Here is a 21,074-nt window from a genome sequence, read left to right as displayed (position 1 = left end):
GGGGTACCACATTCACTGAGCTTTCGCCTCATAGGTCTGTCAACCTTTTTCATGCTAACAGACTCTATAATCTTATCAACCTCTTGAATAAAGTTTGGGGAGACTTGTGTTTGTGGTAACTCAGCTGATATTGGATCAACAGCAGGGGAACTATGCATATCTCTACTCACCTTGGTGTTCACATTAGGGATATCATCAACAATGTTTCCCACGGCTGTTTCATTATCACAGGTACTTACACGATGTCCACACCCCTGCACAAGAACATTTGAAACTCTCTGTTGAATTTGAAAGAGCTCATTATCATTGGGGAACAGCTTTCTCATTGTCTCACACTCAGCATCATATCTATCTTTTGCAGATTCCAACTCTGCAGCTCTCCGTTGCACCCTCTCAATACAATCCTGCAGTTTGAATTTCACAGACATTGGTCACCATAAATTATTAACATGGCGAGAGACAAGATTCGATAGTTTGAGATTACATTCAATGTATTTGAATCGAGATTCAAATGACTGAATCAAGAGTCGACTAAAGTAAATCCAGTTTCACTTTAGTGAATCGAGATTCAGTAGTAGTGAATCCAGATTCACTTCAGTAAATCGATATTGAGTATCATTGAATCCAGATTCAATGATGTGAATCAGAATTCAGTTTAACTTAATCGATAACCACTGATCTGAAACGAGATTCATTACTAGTAAAAACGATTCATTGAACTGAATTGACATTCAGTTTAAGTGAATCTCGATTCACTCCTACTGAATCGAGATTAAATTGAATAAACAACGTCTTGCAACTTAATTTGCTAACCTTTCTAATTGTCTCAACACTTTTAGGCGAGTTTCCAATAGCACTCTGCATTCGAGATGAAGGTGCAAGTTCAACCCTCTCTGTAAATGCACCTTTGCCAAATGAATCTGTACTTATTTCCTCTGACTGTCTTTCCTTCAAGGCCAAGTCAGTCCAGCCTAAATATGTAGGAGTTGTTCTCTCAACCAACCTCCTCCCTTTGAACAGGACTCGATCGACATAGAAAAGCTAGAAAGACGGAGATAAGAAATAAAGCACACCAATTAGTAATCATCAAGTAAAACTACTTTAAGAAATAAAGCACACCAATTAGTAATCATCAAGTAAAACTACTTTAACTACAGTAATGTAAAAATAAATCAATATTATACAAGTGACTTACAATCAAAAATGCAAGAGGACCCGTGTAGAATTGTTTTGTCGGGTCTACCTTCCACTTATGTTGGCTTTCTATCATTGAGTCAAGCAAGAAAGAACACCAATTGTATTCAGAGCACTGATCAACATTATCACCAAGAACTAGAATCCGTTGGTTGACATACGGATTGCTAAGCGACTGGATCATGCTGTTGTGAAAGAGAACCAAGAAATTCAGTTTAAAAACAGGTTAACATCAGAACTCTGCTTCAGTTTCTCAGACACAGCCCCTGGAGTAATTTTCCAACCAAGACTGTCTGTGAATTGAGCCCTCCATTCATCCACCAATGCTGACTTCCCAATACTGGAGGCTGGTATACGCTTCCTACCCATAGGTAATTCCATCACTTGATGTACATCTTCCTCTGTGATACTGATTGATCCTCTGGGAAGATTAAGCGCAACGGATTCACTGTCAAAGGACTGCAGAATCTTGTACCCCAACATATGTAGCAGTTCCTTTAATCCAAATTGTAAAAGACCTCCAAGTCCAGCTAGTCTCACCCATTCTTTTTGGGAGTCAGAGAGTGACAAAACCATATCAGAGAATATCTTTGGAGAGACCCGTATACTAGTCAACTCCTTAGGTTCAGACCTCACATTTTTTTTTCAAAACCTTCTCCAGTGACAAAAAAAATATAATTAGATCAAATTATCCATCAGTTAATACCAAAAAAACATGCAACTAAATCTCGATTCACTTGAGTGAATCCAGTAGTGAATAAAGATTTTTAGTACACCAACCTTTTTCATCTTCTTCCTTCCTTTTGTGATCTGTTCATTGTCTTCATCTCTCCTACGCTTTGATTTTTCCTCACCAGCAGGATTATTTGCGGGGTTGACGAGGTCATCGTCACTGCTGGGCACTGACCTCACATATTTTTTTTCACAACCTTCTCTAGTGACAAAAATAATATAATTAGATCAAATTATCCATCATTGAATACACACAAAAATTAAAGATGTTTAGTACACCAACCCTTTTCATCTTCATCCCCTTTGTGGTATGTTCATTGTCTTCATCCCTTGTACGCTTTGATGTTTCCTCACCGGCAGGATTACTTGGGGGTTGATGAAGTCATCGTCACTGCTGGGCATGTTCACAGTGCGTGTTGTCCTCTGTTGAGGTATAGGTGTAAATACCTTAACAATCTCAACACATGATGTTTGTTTGTTCCTTGAGCTAGATCGTACACCTGCTAAACTGATGACAATTCATTTTTTAATGAGACTAGCCTTTGAATAATGCATGGAAAGCATGAAGGTGGAATCACATTATTGAGTCAAGATATTATAATCTGAATCGCGATTCACTCCAGTGAATAGCGATTCGCTGAAATGAATCTCGTTTCACTCCACTAAACCACGATTCACTTGAGTGAATCTCAATTCACTCCATTGAATCGATGTAGTGAATTGAGATTCACTGTAGTGAATCGAGATTCACTTGAGTGAATCTCGATTCACTCAAGTAAATCGAGATTCAACAAAATGTATTGAGATTCAACAAAGTGAATCCAGATTCAACAAAATGTATCGAGCTTCAGCAAATTGAATCCAGATTCAATGATATGAAACCAACTCCATGACATACCATACATTGTTTTAGTGTCTCGCCCCTCAACGCAACAAGGAAAAACTGATCATCGTTACAGTTTAATTTTACTGTTAGTATACATAAAGCATATACTTTTTCCATCCTATATACTCGGCCTCGGATCATATTTTGGAAAGTTTTCATCCTATATACTCGGCCTCGGATCATATTTGTTATTTTTTACAAACAAACAAACAGTCATGATAAAGTTGAATTTTAAAGAGCAATCATTTTTCCGTAACTGGTAAGAACATCCAATATATGAATCTCAATTTTCTACGAAGTATCAGGATTCACATTAGTGAATCGAGATTCTCTATGTTATATGAATCTCAATTTTCTACGAAGTATCAGGATTCACATTAGTGAATCGAGATTCTCTATGTTTGAGTGAATAGAGATTCATCCAATGAATCGCTATCAGGATTCACATTAGTGAATCGAGATTCTCTATGTTTGAGTGAATAGAGATTCATCCAATGAATCGTGATTCACTTGAGTGAATAGAGATTAATCCAATGAATCGCGATTCATTCTAGTGAATCTCGATTCACCTCAGTGAATCTCGATTCACTCAAGTGAATCGAGAAGATTCAACTACAGTGCATATTGCAAAATCCAGACAACCAAAATTAATCGCTACCTATTTATAACAAATGAAAACATCTTACAATATTAAAAAAATTAACTTATTCTAACAAGATCAAGGAAAATGTAAAAAATAAAAACCCTAAAGTAGAACATGCATCCATAACATTTTATAAAGCTAAAAAAATAAAATAAAAAATTATTCAACAACATGCAAGTGATTCATGTCTAAATTTCGAAACTTTCCTCACTGTGTCTATGAAAAATGTTCAAACTTTAATAAAAATATACATTTTTAATACGAGGGTTGGAATCGTTTTACCCCTTCTTGAAGACAAGGGTTTTGGAGTCTCTGAGTTGTTTTCTTCATCTCGATCGTCGAAGGCTTACTGTTCGTCTTCGTTCGAGTTGTAATGAGATGTTGAAAGAAACCTAAGTGTTGACAAATCGATGGAATGTGAAGAGTTTAGTTGTTCGGGTGGAGAGAAGATGAAACTGGATTCAAGATAGAGTGAAACTGAATCGACTTTTTCGTGAGAAGAAGTGTTTGACAGCTTTTGCTAATTAATTACAGTGTGTTTCATTAATGACTATTTCCTAAATTACCCCTTTTACTGGTATTTTGTCAGCTGATGTGTATTTATTTTTAATTCTGCCATTTTCAATCTTGACCATTGGATGAGATAGAATGTAGGGTTAGGATTGGTTTTTAGTTTTCATTGTATACTTATATATATACTCTTACCATGGTATATATATTAGATTATAAGTATATTTATATAAATACATAAGTATAATCATATATAAGTATATTGCATCTAGTATAAATAAATGTATATCATATAAATAAAGTATATAACTATACTTAAATAAGCATAATATAAGTATGTAACAAATACGTATATAACTATATAATACACATTTATAAATAAGTAATATACTTATGCGATACTCTCTCTCTCCCACACAAGGTATAAGTATATACAATATACTTACATAATATATTTATATATAATATATAGATATATAAAAGTATGTAAGTATATACTAATGCATAATTATATAAATACTATAAGTATAATTTAACCTTTTTAGCAATTTTTTGTTAAAAAAATCAAATAAAAAAAACGATATGGCTCCGGGCCTGCCCGGTTTTTTTATTTTTATTTTTTTAAATCTCTTTAAAACTCCAATTTTACATAAAAAACTACACAAAATTTTAATAAAAACAATAATATTATTAATAACTTGAAATTACATAAATTACAAATACAAAAAATTATAAAAAAGACTGACGATAAAAATATCTTCTTTATTAATAACCAGTAAATTCTTTACAAGTATAAGTTTATTTCGGAATTCATCGCATCACAATAGATGAGTATATCCCAACTAGGTTGGTACCTACTCACCTATGTCACTATCATTTGTAACTGTTTTTAAAATAATTTATTAAAAATTTTAACTAAGAAATAAAAATTACAATTTGATGAATATTATTTGATCTTTATATCTATCTGCTAGCCTCAATTCTTCAAATTTATCTTCAATTCCAGTCAGTCGATCGATGTTCTCTTCTCGTACCTCTACCAATCTTGTAAACACATCACCGTCTGTACAGTATATATTTCTAACGATGTCCTGTAATCGTCGATCAAACGTCCTGTTATGCTGAAGGCGGATTCTGAAGTTACTGTTGAAACCTGCACTCTTAGTAAATCACGAACCATGGTGGAAAGTATAAGATATGAAATTGATCCATATACTCTCCACCATTGCAAAATATCTAAATTATTATTTTGATATTTAACTAAAAAAGCAGATAAATATTCATCTATTTTAGAAACCTCCAATGATGATCCAAGTCCAGATCAACCAGTTAGTTCAGCTATCATTGCATACCTATCAAAACTTAGACTTTTACCTCGACTTGAGCTCGAAGAAGCCGAAGTTGTAGACTGTTGTGTAGCTACACCATGTTTAGCTACATACTCACCATATAAGGTTTAAAAATAATTTCTAATAGCATTATGATGAGAAGTAGCAGTAATGGTGGATTCATCATCTAAGTCTATAATTTGATTATCATACAACGATTGTAACAAACTTCGAAGGCTAATATCCTTCAATTGCGGATCAATAAGAACCCCCAAACCAAAATATATGAGGAATAGACCTAAAATACTTATTAAATTTGCTCTCTATTTAAAAAATTATAGCTCCAAAAGTATCTTCCATACGATATTTAGCAATTTTTTTTTGAATATTTAAAATTTGTAAAGCAGCTAAAGTAATGATTAGATAATAACAGCCAGATAATAATATTATAGCATCATAAAAAATTTGTAACATCTCTTTTAAATCAGTTATAATTGTTCATTCCTCTTCAGTTATTCCATAGGTGCTACCAGAGATAGAACTAGAAGAATAATAAACAATAAAATTATTTATAATTTTTTTATATTATATTGCTATATTTAACATTACATAGGCAGAATTCTACCTATGGTCAACATCTTTTGGAATTAGTCTTGGCTTTATATTTTTTTTTGCAGAATTGTTTTCATCTTCTAATTCTTTGTTCAGAAACATTATGCATATAAGTTACTGACCTAACATTTTCTATCATGGATTTAATTTTAGTAAATGCACTTTGAACAATTAAATTTAAAATATGACAGATTCATCTAATATGAAAAAGATCACCATGACATGGTAATGATAGAGTTATTTTGATAAAATCAACAGCTACATTATTATTACTTGCATTATCTAGTGAAAGAGAAAATGTTCTTTCTGAAATTTTTAGTTTCATAAGTTCTTCAATTATTAAATTTACAACATTAATACCAGTATGTGACTCTTCAATTGTAATAAATAAAACAACTCTTTTAAATATTTGCTAATTTTTATCAATTTAGTGTGTTGTGATGCATAAATAACCAGTTTGTGCTTTAGATATCCAAATATCAGAATTTAAAAAAAATTTATAGTTTAAACTTTGAAAATAAGAAATTGTTTTTACTTGTTCCTCCAGATAATGTTTTAAAATATCACGTTGACAAGTTTGACGAGAAATTTTTTTAAATATGGGGTAAAAACCATCTGTAAATAAATCTTCAAATTCATCATCTTCTACTAATCTAAAAGAAAGATTCATAAGAATGATAAACTCGATGACGCATTTCCTGGCACGAGCTACGTCATAACTCTAACTTTCCAAGACTACCAGAAGCTGAGGATTGCGAGATCATAGATTATCGGATATCACCTTGATTAGGTACCAATGGCTTTATACTAAGAAGTTGTTGCCTAGACGACTAGGTCTTCGATGTCTTTCTTTTTATTTGACATTTTCATTGATTGTTTGAAATTTATGCATAATAAAGTACAGCCCACTCATACTCATAGCTCGGGTGATGTCGAACTCTTGTTTCTTTGCTCAGATGCATTTTGGAGACGGCTTTCTGTTGGGGACAGGGTCACTAAGACGGAGCTTTCTAGGTTGTCTCGTGTCGTCTTTGGATAGACTTGTTTTGATGAGAGCGAGTTGTTGCTTCTTTAGCTGTATTTGTTGCCAAACTGAGGAACGTCCGGAATCGGGGGTTCTTCTTCCTCTGGAGGGTAAGCTTGTTTGGCCTTAGACGCTGTTGAGCTGTCGACATATTCGCCATCTCATCAGCCAATGACCTTCTTGAACTTCAAATTTTTGCCGAGGTCCTTGCTTGGTCAACGGTGGACACGGGAATTTTCAACAGATCTTTCTTGTCCATCGTTGGTTGCGTTGTATGGCCAGAGTCCGGCTGATTGAGCTTTTGGAGGATGATGCTCAATAGGGATAGGCCTAGGCAACTTCTGTGATGGGGGGCTTCTTGTTGATGAAACCTCGTATGTCGATGCTTTGTTTCCTGGAATTTGATGGGATTATCGTTTCCCCTTGAGGATTCCAGGAGTAGCAATGACCGGACCATCCTGTGGATGGAGGAGCCTTCTTTTTATAAGGAGAATGTGAGTCGCGTGCTTCGACCACCAGTTCTTTCTTTGACTCTGGTAGTTTGGATAGCGGTTGGGGGCCGAGGACGGACTTCCTGAAGAGGCAGTCGCTAGGTGGCTCCTCGTGTTTTTTCCCGCAATCTCATTTTTGGTGAGGAAGGACTCTCCTTTGAAGGTGGTGATGATCCGAGTAGCCGGCTATAGACTTAATCGTTGCTCCTTACTCGTGCGAGCTGTTGCTGATGGGAGCTTGAACGATACTGGATCTGATCATAACCCTTGGGGTTCTATTTGCGATCCAACCCCAGGCCTCTTGGTTGTCCAGGCGGTGGGGTTTTGTCTGTGACGGTCATAGGGAGCTTGCGCTTCATTTTCAAGCCAGACAAACACCATAGTAGTGTGTCTTTTCCAGGAGGGCTTTTTGGGTTCTACTTGGCAAATACTCCCCAGAAAGCTGTTAGAGCCCTTGAGGGCTACGCCTATGTTGGCTCTTCATAGCCATAGGCATATCCTCCTTAGCTTGAATGATGCGATTTCAGACTTTGTTTAGCTTGAATGATGCGACCACCAGAAGTTGAGGATTGTGAGATCACAGATTGTCAGATATCACCTTGAGGCGTCTGACCTCTATTGTGTTTATCTAAATAGCGTTTGAGGTGGTTGGTGGTGCTCTTATGATGAGATTGGAAAATCTTACCGTACAACGCACATTTAGCTTTCTGCGTGAGGATCCTACCGTGTTCATCCTTGATGACGTCTATCTTCTCGTAAAAATTTCACACATCGGATCTCAGCCTTTTAGGAGCTCTTGGTGTAGAATCGTCATCACCGGATCCGGGATTAACATCGGTATGATCGGTAGGAGTAGACCCGGTAGGAGGACTCATTTCAAAATCGGGAGATAGGTTTTTCCCTTCTGTTGATGTCCGTGAACACACAGTCGATGGGGTTGCGGTTCTAGTCTTCGTACTGGCGGCGGATAGGGAGAGGATGAGAGATGGGGCCAACTCCTCCTCCGACTTTATGCCTAATCCTTAGACTGGAATTCCCGATCCTTCTGCACATGCAAAGAGAAACCTATAGGAGAGCGGAGCTCATTTCCCCTATGGTACCTCCGACGGTCAAGTCAGTTGGGGGACTTGAGTGGAGTTTGAGGGAGAATCCTTGGGCCATTGAGGTCCTTAGAGGATACTCTTTGGGAGTTATTAGTTCTCTTTTTTAAAGATAAAAATCAGAGCTTTAATGAAGTAGTAGTAGTAGCAAAAAAGATCCCTCTCTTTCGTTACCTTCTTTTCCTCCTTTTTATAGCTCATTGGCTCTGAGAGTTTGATCATTGGCTTTGACTATGCACAGGAGGCGGTTGAGGGGTGAACGGATAGGTTGCTGAGTCATCCTTCCCCTTCCAGATAGCGACTGACGATTGGAAGGGTAGTCACTCGGGTACAGGAGAGAAAGGTCTTCTCAGTATCCTGGATTTGACAAATGAGGCAGGGCAGAGGATAAGCCAGTCACTTGGTCGTCATACTCCCTCCTGATAGCGGTTGGTGATTGGAGGGTAAACTATTAGAGCCCAGAAGAGCATCATGGCGATCTCTGGGAAATGACTTGTGAGGAGAATAAACGGCTTATGCATGGGATTTGTCAGAGCGAAGATCTCGATGGGACTGATCAATGCTGTAGTGCTGATTGACATCTGAAGCGAGCTTAGTCGTATCATATCCCCTTAATCGATGCGGGTTGATTTTGTGAGTCATTATTATGATTTGCCGACTTGATAGTCAAGTGAGCTTTGGGCCGAGTGTATGGTCGAGACGTCTGCTCGAGGAGTCGTCTTAATTACGAGGGATCGACTAGTCCCGCACTTCGAATAGGTAATGATGACCCTTGGTCGAAAGGTGACTCGTCTACTTGGCTAGCCGATAGACTTGCCCTTGACTGGGCTTTTGGGCTTCTAAGCTGGTTTGGACCATGCCCTTTTTAAGCCTATGCAGTCAATCTCCCAACATCTTTATCTGTAGATGGTAAATTACCATAACAGTTGGCCCCTTTCATTTGGAGCTGACTTTAGTCGGGTCCGAATGAAATGGATATGAGTTTGCTCAAGGTGTTGGGATTTTTTAGCCAGTTGATCGTGGAAGGAGACGTGGCGTAGAACTTGCTAACCGGCAATTTTCTATGGGTTGATGCTGTCGATATCGGGAACCGCTTTTTTAAAGGAAACGAGGCGTCGTGGGTGGCGTCTTTACTTGCCAATTGATTGGCGTTAGTTACGAGTGGCGGCTGGCATTTTCGAGCGATTCGTTTCCGTGTTTCAAAAATTGATTGGCGTTAGTTACGAGTGGCGGCTGGCATTTTCGAGCGATTCGTTTCCGTGTTTCAAAACAGATCTTCCTTAGTTGCTCCATGATTGAGCCTCTTGGATCCTTCTGCATGCTTCTCTGGAGGCTTATAAATAATTCCTGACGCTGTTTTGGAAGAACACTCTACATCAGGAACATTTCTTCTTGTCGATTCTTCCTTTGACTCCTTAAGAGATTTTTACTATGGTCTTTCCTCAAAATGACCGTGGGAAGAACCTTATGGTCTTGTTCCTGTCTAGGTCAAGGATGACTTTGGACGAGGCAACTTGGTTGCATGATAAGTACGATATCTCCCGGCAATGACCATAGGGGCACCGGACAGTCTTACTCTGGTGCATATGCACGGCGAGGATCGGGTGCCTCTCTATCTGACGCATCTGCAGTGTGGATTGTGCATGTCGCTGCATCCCTTCGTAAGGGAAGTTTTTACGGCTTTGGGGGTTTCCCCCTGCCAATTTAATCCACACGCCATTTATATCTTGATGGTGTTCATAGACGCCTGCTCCGAGGCGGAAGTGGTGCTCAGCGTTAGTTTGCTTGGGCATGTGGTTAGTGTGGGGTCTGTTAAGGGAGACCCGCACTATCTTTTCCACTGTCGGGACGATTTTCGTTTGGACGCCGATTTTTCGGAGCTGAACGAAGAATGGAAGAAGTCCTTTGTCTGGGTGTTTAGCGCCGACGATATACTGTCCTGCTCAGGTTGGCCTGAAGTGCAGGAGAACGTGTTGGAGCCGAGGGCCCTTAGTAATCTCGAGGTAAAACCAAAGCACCCAGAAATGCAAGAGAACGTGTTGGAGCCGAGGTTCCATTGAGAAGTCGTTGTATTATCTTCTCTCTCTCTCTCTCTCTCCTCTCTCTCTCTCTAATATATATATATATATTATATATATATATATATATATATATATATATATATATATATATATATATATGAAAACGGGAGGTGAGCTGGCAGCGTAGGAAATTTCCTACGCTGCATGAGTGTATGACATGTGAGCCCCCTACTAGTCACAACGGTGTGGGCTCACATGCTCCATACACTTGCGCAGCGTAGGAAATTTCCTACGCTGCCAGCTCACCTCCTGTTTTCTCATATATATATATATATATATAATATATATATATATAATATATATATATATATATATATATATATATATATATGTTCCCAAAATCTTGTCCTAGCAGCTGCCCAGGGCAAGTCTCAGTGGCTCCGCCACTGGATTGTGGAATGTTGGCTAAGTTAATGGGGATGAGAAGGAGTTTGGAGAGGAATTTTAAGGAGATGGATGAGTTTTATCATAGGGCGATCGATGAGCATAAGGAGAATATGGCGACGATAGGAGAGTAGAGTGAAGATGGTGTTTGGTGTTAAGCTTGATTTGCAGAAGAGAGGAATGGGTTTGAGTGACAAGCAGATTAAGGGAATCCTAATGGTATCGTTCTTCACCTTTTATTATAACCAAATCCCTTCATTATATTATCAGTTGTAATCCATTATAATCGATAGTTATCCCAAAACATGATACCACTTCGGTAGATATATCTCAAATGGAATGTTGTTGATTCAACTAGTCCACAAGAGGGTTATTCTGACGGATCATAGAAACAAGGGATGGCAACAAAAGAACAATCCGATATATTGTTAACAGTTTTCCACAACACGCCAAAAAGAAATAAAAAAGAAGAAAGAAAAATAAAAAAAAGGGGAAGAAGTTTTCCAAAACATGGACTATTTTTCGAACTATATATAATATAGTGAGTGCCTATTTAATCAAAATCACACAGCAGTACAGTGTTAACACTTCGGCTAAGTCTTTGGGCCTTGTAGGATGCCCTCTACCAAAATCACGACAGTAGTACAGTGCAGGATGTCGGATTTGTCCCGGAATAGAATTTGGGATGGTAGTGGTTGAGTTGTTGAGCTTGTGCTTGCTAATCCGTGTCCTGGCCAAAAAAAAAAGTTCATTAAGATGGAGGCGAAGTAGCTGGGTACTACAGTCGTGTAATTTTCGTCGTGATTTCATGTTAATAATGCCAAACACCTAGTCTGATGTATGATTTTAATTTGTTAAAATATATGATGTCATGATGCATGAATATAAACTTTCCTATTACTTTGCTTTGCGCTAAACAGATTTATGTGTTTTATGTGTTCGGTATAGCGATTGTTTTTATGCATAAATTTTGCGCAGTGACTCCTTGTAGTATCACTCTTCCCACTTTGGAGTTTATTGCCCTTGTGGTTTGATTTTGGCAACTAGACCCCCAGGTAAACATTTTTGTCATGTTTTTGCCCTTAGATAAACCCTCTAATTCCACCCCCATTGTAATATCTTCAAAATTTCACCCATGTAAAAGAGTCAAAAAATTTCACCAATGTTCAGTTTGTGTGCAGCTATGTCGAAAGGAGGTAGGTCAAACTAGAGGATAGTATGTGTAGTGCTGGGATTCTCCCAAAATCTCAAAATGAGATAGATGAATGAATGTTGACCAAGAAAGTATGAAGGGTGCATGCATTTAAAGCTAGAAAGGTGCATGCATTGGAAGCTTGAAGGTTGCGCTGGGAACTTGCCAAGAGTATTAATTGGTCATTTGCAATAGTAAAGAAGAAATGCTATCAAAAAGGACATGCTAGTGTTGAGAAAGTCATCCTCCTATATATATATATATATATAGAGAGAGAGAGAGAGAGGATCCTCCTAGAAATCTTGAGTGAATGGTGTTCTCAGGCTTCTTGAGATATATGAGATGTGTGAGAGTTTTCAAGTTTGCTAGTGCAAAAACTTGTATCTATTAAATTGGTTGTATTGGTTTGTGATGATAGTGAATAAGAGTCCGTGAATGTAGGCATGTCTGATTGAACCACATCAAAAACTCCGTATTGTATTGTTGCTTGCGCCCCTTATTATGTGCGGTATTTGTGTACTCTAATATTCCTCAACATTGGCATTAGACCCGAGGTTATGTCGGAGTTTGTTAAAACCGCGGAGCACACTAAAGGGTCGTCTACAATGTCGTTGCCTAAAATTGAAGACCGAAATATCGTTGGATGAAGTGGTTGCAATCCTCGGAATGTTGGGATCTCAAGGGTGCTAGCTTGTGTTCGTGGTGATCTTGATGGAGATGACAGACTGTGATCAAGGCGTGTACTGGTGTGCGCAATAGAGCATACAAGGCGTGCGACTGTGGGCGGATCAGCGAGTGGTATTGTGACGAGAGCATGTGTAGCAACTTGATAGCACTGTGATTGTGGCAGGTCAACGAGTGGTATTGTGATGAGAGCATGTGCTGCGACTGAACAGTGGTTTGATGATGTCAAGGGGTCACGACGATGGCAGTAAGCCCCAAAAACCAGCAATGATGATTGGTAACGGAGAACAATCGTGAGACGGCTCACCGACATCAATGGAGCAGTGACGACCGATAGAAATGTGATAATGGGCAGTGGTGCATGGCCAGTGTTAGTGGCAGTCGATCAAATTGAGGTGTTAGAGATTTGGTTCGAGGGAGGATATGTCAGGATTCTCCCCAAATCTCAAAATGAGGTAGATAAATGCAAAAGTTTGAAGGGTGCATGCATTGGAAGCTAGAAGGTGCATGCATTGGAAGCTTGACGGTTGCTCTTGAAAATTGCCAAGAGTACTAATTGGTCATTAGGAAAAATAGAGTAGAAAAGCTATAAGATGTCGTCCTTCATGTGTTCTACAAGAAACCACACAAAGATCCTTCTTCGGATCTCACAAAGGACATTCACAAACCCTAGAATGATATAAATTAGAAAAATACTATGGTTCGGACATGAGCACTGCAGTATTAGTTTTATGATTAAGCATAAAGTGCGTGATCATTCCACCACATGAAGTAAGGGGTGTTTGTTTGCATGCAAGTGAAAAATGCAACTAATAAGTGACTTGCTTTTAATATTTTATGTGTTCGTTTGCATGCAAACTATTTTGAAAGTGAAATGTAAAAAAGTTATCACATAGGATCTAATGCAAATTTGACTTCTGTAAAAAATCCGTAAAGTCATATGAAACTGATAAAAAAGAAAATCAATCTAAACTAAATGATTTTAACTACATTTACTGATTAATTAATCCTATTTTCCACATCAACTTCACCTTCCACTCTCAACAGTAATTTTGTTTTTCAAACAAACATTATATTTCACTTACATGCTAACATGGATGTGAAAGTCATCTACAAAAAGAAAAGTAACTAACACATATTTTCAATTCATTTTCAAATTGCCAAACACCCCCTAACCTAGGAAATCTCACATGGACATTTTCTCAAACACTTTTAGAACTACACGAGACCCAAACCACCATTCGATCGCTGCCAAATCCAATTCTTACCAAAACCCAGACACCAAATCAACAAAAAAGTTTCCAACTTTACTGTCAAACCCCAACTCCAACCAAAACCCAGATCCATAATCCCTATAATGATTCAAATGAAGAAGAAAGAGTGAGATTTTACCCCAAAAGGAAGAGGCGGCGAAGCTCAAAACGATGGCGGAGACGCCGCAAAGAGTTTTCGAAGCAGCTGAAACGGAGAAGGCGGCGGATTTAATTTAGCATTGAGGTTTTTTTCTTTTTTTTAATTATTTTTTTAGGAGGGAGGATGAATGGAGCGTCTTTTTGGATCTGAGATTTCTGCGGGGAAAGTGAAAAACCGGACTACTGTTTTTAGCAACGGAGACGGAATGCTGTGCTCACGTCAAGTAAAGGTTGCCTCAACAAATACAGAAGTACTAATGAGTACAATATACTAGGGTACGATGAGTATTAGATCTAGAATATATCACAGTTACGTACTAGATAATTAATGGTTAAGACTAAAAGTTTTATCAAATGTTACATTCTCCCTCCTCTCTCTCTCTGAATGAGAATATGAAGGCATTTGGCTAATTTAGGATTAGTTTTACTCTCGTCTAGTTTTTTGCAAGGTCATCTTTCACATCATCTATACACAACAGCCAACTTAACCATTTAATAATCTTGAAATTACATCACATGAGGTCACGTGTTGTCCACTCACTCAAACCTTCTACGGCACCAAAAAATAGGCCTTTAACATACATTTGGTCAACTTTTAATACCATAAAGTTGCTGGAGAATCTATTAATACCAAAATAGCTAAGAGCTTCTCCAAGCGTCCGTCAATTCTCCATTTTGAAGCCGCGTCAAGGTCCAACGGAACTGTATATTTTGCAGTCAGCTGCATATTCGGACCCGGAGAGCTTCGCCAAGCGTCCGCCAATTCTCCATTTTGAAGCCGCGTCAAGGTCCAACGGAACTGCATATTTTGCAGTCAGCTGCATATTCGGACCCTGAGGCTGCAAATTTGGAGATTTCTCTCCAAATTTGCAGCCAACTCTATACCACTATTCCCCAAAAAAAATACCAAAGTTAACCCTCAAACCCTTTAACAACATGTCATTATTCCAATTGTATCCCGTTATTATTTTTTATAGTTACTTAAAATCTGTATATATATATTAATATATTAAATATTTTTTAATGAAAATAATATCATTGGAAATGTCTCGTCGATACCTTCAAAATGAGACTAATATCGAAATATAAAATTGCAAAACAAGTAATTAGAAATGATAATACATTGGAGCTTAAACTGAAATAAAACACATTAACTTAGAAATACATCGAAACTTTAATAAAAAAAGTTACATCACTTCATTGCCGTGTCTCTCCCACAAATGTTCAATTAATACATTTCGAAGTGTGAAGTGTGCTTCTTTGTCTTTGAATTTCTTATGTCGGGTCAGGAATTGTCGAAACCGTTCAGCATCGTTCGTCCCTATGTCTTCAACATTTGAAATTGATGGTGGAGTAGAAACGATAATATCTTCTTGCTCATCACGTTCATCCTCAATAATCATGTTGTGCATTATTATGCAAGTGGTCATGATATCATGCAAAGTTCGTTTATCCCAAAACCGTGCAGGGCCCTTGATTATAGCAAATCTTGATTGGAGAACATCAAACGCTCGCTCCACATCTTTTCGACAAGCTTCTTGCATCATTGCAAAATATTGTTTCTTTTTATCTTCGGATTTGGAAATGGTTTGAACAAGGGTTGGCCATTTCGGGTATATGCCATCGGCTAAATAATAACCGACATCATAATTCTTTCCTTGAATTGTATAATGAGCAGGAGGAGTAATACCTTGCGTTAGGTTGTCAAACAAATTAGATGCTTGTAATACATTAATATCGTTATTAGAACCTGGCAAGCCAAAGAATGCATGCCATATCCATAGGTCATACGATGCTACTGCCTCAAGAATAATGGTTGGGCCTCCGTGACGTCCTGAGTATTGTCCCGCCCATGCTGTTGGACAGTTTTTCCATTCCCAATGCATACAGTCAAGACTTCCCAACATTCCTGGGAAACCTCGCTCTTCGCCTTTTTGTAACAGTCTTGCAACATCGTCGGTATTGGGGGATCTAAGATATTCATCTCCATACACTTCTACAACTGCTCTAGAAAATCTCTTCAAACATTCAAGTACAGTTGACTCACCAATCCTTATATATTCGTCAGTACTATCTGCCGATGCACCATATGCCAACATGCGAAGTGCTACTGTTACTTTTTGTAAAGTAGACAGTCCAAGCCAGATGACACCATCCACCTTTTGTACGAAATAGTTGTTGTTCTCTCATACAACGTCGACGATACGAAGGAGAAGACTCCTTTGCATTCGGAATCTTCTATGGAATAAATGTGCACCGTATGTGGGATTATCAGAAAAATAGTCATTGTAGAGTCGAGAATTACCTTCTTCCCTCCCACGGTTGATTACCAAATGACCAGGAACTGAGCTGATACGCTTTGGCCTCTCTTCCTCTTTAGAGAAATAAGCCATTATTTTATTGTTAGCGACATATAGACGAGCTAAGATTTCATCCTCCTCCTCCCATTGTTTCATATCCTCCTCCCATTGTTCAACGTAATGAGAAAATGTTTCGTCATCAGAAGAAGAAGAAGAAGAAGATGGTAGGTGTGATGGTCCAGCTCCATAGTTCATTGTTGAAGAGGGGATTTGGAGAAATGAATTATAGATTGGTGATGAGTTGTTAATAGGTGTATGTTGTGTTATTATATAATGTTTCTACCCACATTGGATTCTTCCACCCGCATCGGTTTCTACCCACATTGGATTCTCCCACCCGCATCGGTTTCTACCCACATTGGATTCTCCCACCCGCATCGGTTTCTACCCACATTGGATTCTCCCACCCGCATCGGTTTCTACCCACATTGGATTCTCCCACCCGCATCGGTTTCTACCCACATTGGATTCTCCCACCCGCATCGGTTTCTACCCACATTGGATTCTCCCACCCGCATCGGTTTCTACCCACATTGGATTCTCCCACCCGCATCGGTTTCTACCCACATTGGATTCTCCCACCCGCATCGGTTTCTACCCACATTGGATTCTCCCACCCGCATCGGTTTCTACCCACATTGGATTCTCCCACCCGCATCGGTTTCTACCCACATTGGATTCTCCCACCCGCATCGGTTTCTACCCACATTGGATTCTCCCACCCGCATCGGTTTCTACCCACATTGGATTCTCCCACCCGCATCGGTTTCTACCCACATTGGATTCTCCCACCCGCATCGGTTTCTACCCACATTGGATTCTCCCACCCGCATCGGTTTCTACCCACATTGGATTCTCCCACCCGCATCGGTTTCTACCCACATTGGATTCTCCCACCCGCATCGGTTTCTACCCACATTGGATTCTCCCACCCGCATCGGTTTCTACCCACATTGGATTCTCCCACCCGCATCGGTTTCTACCCACATTGGATTCTCCCACCCGCATCGGTTTCTACCCACATTGGATTCTCCCACCCGCATCGGTTTCTACCCACATTGGATTCTCCCACCCGCATCGGTTTCTACCCACATTGGATTCTCCCACCCGCATCGGTTTCTACCCACATTGGATTCTCCCACCCGCATCGGTTTCTACCCACATTGGATTCTCCCACCCGCATCGGTTTCTACCCACATTGGATTCTCCCACCCGCATCGGTTTCTACCCACATTGGATTCTCCCACCCGCATCGGTTTCTACCCACATTGGATTCTCCCACCCGCATCGGTTTCTACCCACATTGGATTCTCCCACCCGCATCGGTTTCTACCCACATTGGATTCTCCCACCCGCATCGGTTTCTACCCACATTGGATTCTCCCACCCGCATCGGTTTCTACCCACATTGGATTCTCCCACCCGCATCGGTTTCTACCCACATTGGATTCTCCCACCCGCATCGGTTTCTACCCACATTGGATTCTCCCACCCGCATCGGTTTCTACCCACATTGGATTCTCCCACCCGCATCGGTTTCTACCCACATTGGATTCTCCCACCCGCATCGGTTTCTACCCACATTGGATTCTCCCACCCGCATCGGTTTCTACCCACATTGGATTCTCCCACCCGCATCGGTTTCTACCCACATTGGATTCTCCCACCCGCATCGGTTTCTACCCACATTGGATTCTCCCACCCGCATCGGTTTCTACCCACATTGGATTCTCCCACCCGCATCGGTTTCTACCCACATTGGATTCTCCCACCCGCATCGGTTTCTACCCACATTGGATTCTCCCACCCGCATCGGTTTCTACCCACATTGGATTCTCCCACCCGCATCGGTTTCTACCCACATTGGATTCTCCCACCCGCATCGGTTTCTACCCACATTGGATTCTCCCACCCGCATCGGTTTCTACCCACATTGGATTCTCCCACCCGCATCGGTTTCTACCCACATTGGATTCTCCCACCCGCATCGGTTTCTACCCACATTGGATTCTCCCACCCGCATCGGTTTCTACCCACATTGGATTCTCCCACCCGCATCGGTTTCTACCCACATTGGATTCTCCCACCCGCATCGGTTTCTACCCACATTGGATTCTCCCACCCGCATCGGTTTCTACCCACATTGGATTCTCCCACCCGCATCGGTTTCTACCCACATTGGATTCTCCCACCCGCATCGGTTTCTACCCACATTGGATTCTCCCACCCGCATCGGTTTCTACCCACATTGGATTCTCCCACCCGCATCGGTTTCTACCCACATTGGATTCTCCCACCCGCATCGGTTTCTACCCACATTGGATTCTCCCACCCGCATCGGTTTCTACCCACATTGGATTCTCCCACCCGCATCGGTTTCTACCCACATTGGATTCTCCCACCCGCATCGGTTTCTACCCACATTGGATTCTCCCACCCGCATCGGTTTCTACCCACATTGGATTCTCCCACCCGCATCGGTTTCTACCCACATTGGATTCTCCCACCCGCATCGGTTTCTACCCACATTGGATTCTCCCACCCGCATCGGTTTCTACCCACATTGGATTCTCCCACCCGCATCGGTTTCTACCCACATTGGATTCTCCCACCCGCATCGGTTTCTACCCACATTGGATTCTCCCACCCGCATCGGTTTCTACCCACATTGGATTCTCCCACCCGCATCGGTTTCTACCCACATTGGATTCTCCCACCCGCATCGGTTTCTACCCACATTGGATTCTCCCACCCGCATCGGTTTCTACCCACATTGGATTCTCCCACCCGCATCGGTTTCTACCCACATTGGATTCTCCCACCCGCATCGGTTTCTACCCACATTGGATTCTCCCACCCGCATCGGTTTCTACCCACATTGGATTCTCCCACCCGCATCGGTTTCTACCCACATTGGATTCTCCCACCCGCATCGGTTTCTACCCACATTGGATTCTCCCACCCGCATCGGTTTCTACCCACATTGGATTCTCCCACCCGCATCGGTTTCTACCCACATTGGATTCTCCCACCCGCATCGGTTTCTACCCACATTGGATTCTCCCACCCGCATCGGTTTCTACCCACATTGGATTCTCCCACCCGCATCGGTTTCTACCCACATTGGATTCTCCCACCCGCTCCGTATCCACCTCCTCTATAGTCAGGTATTCCGTATTGACTTCCTGCGTAACTGTATTCAGGATTAGGAATATCAGATGAGGAACCCCTAGTTATATTTCTATTTAAAATCTGTTGTTGTTTATTTCGAAAATATTCGCGTTTTGTTGGCTCGATAATAGCTTCCAGATCAACTAGCATAATTTCTTTCTCTTGTCGTTCTTGCTGAAGTTCTAACTTTTTCTTATCATTTTCAGCCTTTAACATCATAGCCTGGTTCATTGTCAATCTTTCATTTTCTCGTTGTTCTTTACCTTTTTTTAAAACTTCTAAGATTTCTTGATTTCCTTTAGCAAAATCCTCAAAGTCAATGTTCCTTTCAATTTCTTTCCGTCTTCTCAACTTCTCTTTCTTCCTTCCAATTGGTCGACTAGTTGAAATGCTCATTGGCGAATGGTCGTCGTCATTAGTGGTATATGCCTGATTGTCCTCATTTAAGTCAATGACAGGAGAGCTTGAACCAGATCCTTGAGACAAGTGAGACTTTGAAATTTTGGAAGATGCAGAAGGCATGACGCTTATATTTGCCCACTTCTCTGCATCCTTCAAAATCGGCCAAACATGATCAAATAGAAATCCTCTTTTCTCTTCTGGATCTTCTGCAAATATGATCCTAGCACGTTTATTCTACCACAAAAGAAGAAATAATTATTAGAAAAGGTGGAAAATAATTTAATAACCAAGAAACATGTAATTCATATACTTACAATATCAAGTTGACTTGTCGAATGCATCCTCAAAATTTACTGATGGCTTTCATAATTAATTGCATTCGGCATGAGAGAGACTTCGGGCTCCTATGTCCGGTGTAAACGTTTGAAATCCTTTCGTGAAATAGAGCTGAAATTCGCTCCCATAGCTTGTCTTTCTTTTGATTAGAACCTAAAACTGGATCCTGAGATATTTCAAGCCATGTAGCGCATAAAATTTGATCTTCTTCTTGTAAGAATGATTTTCCGCGACTGGATGCCATAAGAGAAGGACGAAGAGTTGTTGAGAAGAACTATGGAGGAGGAATGAGAAGAGTTGTGATGAAGGAATGAGGGTTGTGCTAGTATTTATAGTGAAAAAATTATGGAGAATTCAATGCTAGTGGGATAAAGGAATGTGGGTAGAAAACCGATGTGGGTAGGAGAATCCAATGTGGGTAGAAACCGATGCGGGTGGGGAGAACCAATGTGGGTAGAAACCGATGCGGGTGGGAGGAACCAATGTGGGTAGAAACCGATGCGGGTGGGAGAATCCAATGTGGGTAGAAACC

General features: G+C 40.3%; 1 protein-coding gene and 1 long non-coding RNA gene across 2 annotated transcripts; both read right to left on the bottom strand.

Annotated features, from left to right (window-relative positions):
- On the bottom strand, positions 11,485–14,600 carry LOC109830082. Its single transcript, XR_002244206.1, has 2 exons — positions 14,254–14,600; positions 11,485–11,715 (listed from the first exon to the last, which is right to left on the bottom strand). It is a non-coding gene; the product is annotated as an uncharacterized LOC109830082 (long non-coding RNA).
- Positions 15,461–16,828, bottom strand: LOC109830759 (putative nuclease HARBI1). Its single transcript, XM_020398120.1, has 2 exons — positions 16,579–16,828; positions 15,461–16,347 (listed from the first exon to the last, which is right to left on the bottom strand). Exons 1-2 carry the CDS (start codon positions 16,826–16,828, stop codon positions 15,461–15,463), a joined length of 1,137 nt encoding a protein of 378 aa, XP_020253709.1.

The sequence above is a fragment of the Asparagus officinalis genome, chromosome 2 (assembly GCF_001876935.1).
Source record: "Asparagus officinalis chromosome 2, Aspof.V1, whole genome shotgun sequence".
In the NCBI taxonomy this organism is placed as follows: domain Eukaryota; kingdom Viridiplantae; phylum Streptophyta; class Magnoliopsida; order Asparagales; family Asparagaceae; genus Asparagus; species Asparagus officinalis.
This window is presented reverse-complemented; position numbering and strand designations above follow the sequence as displayed.

Coding starts and splice junctions, on each gene's coding strand:
- LOC109830759 (XM_020398120.1), bottom strand. CDS start 16,828: ATGAACTATGGAGCTGGACCATCACACCTACCATCTTCTTCTTCTTCT. Junction 16,348..16,578: donor CAACCGTGGGAGGGAAGAAG/GTAATTCTCGAC, acceptor GTGCATCGGCAG/ATAGTACTGACGAATATATA.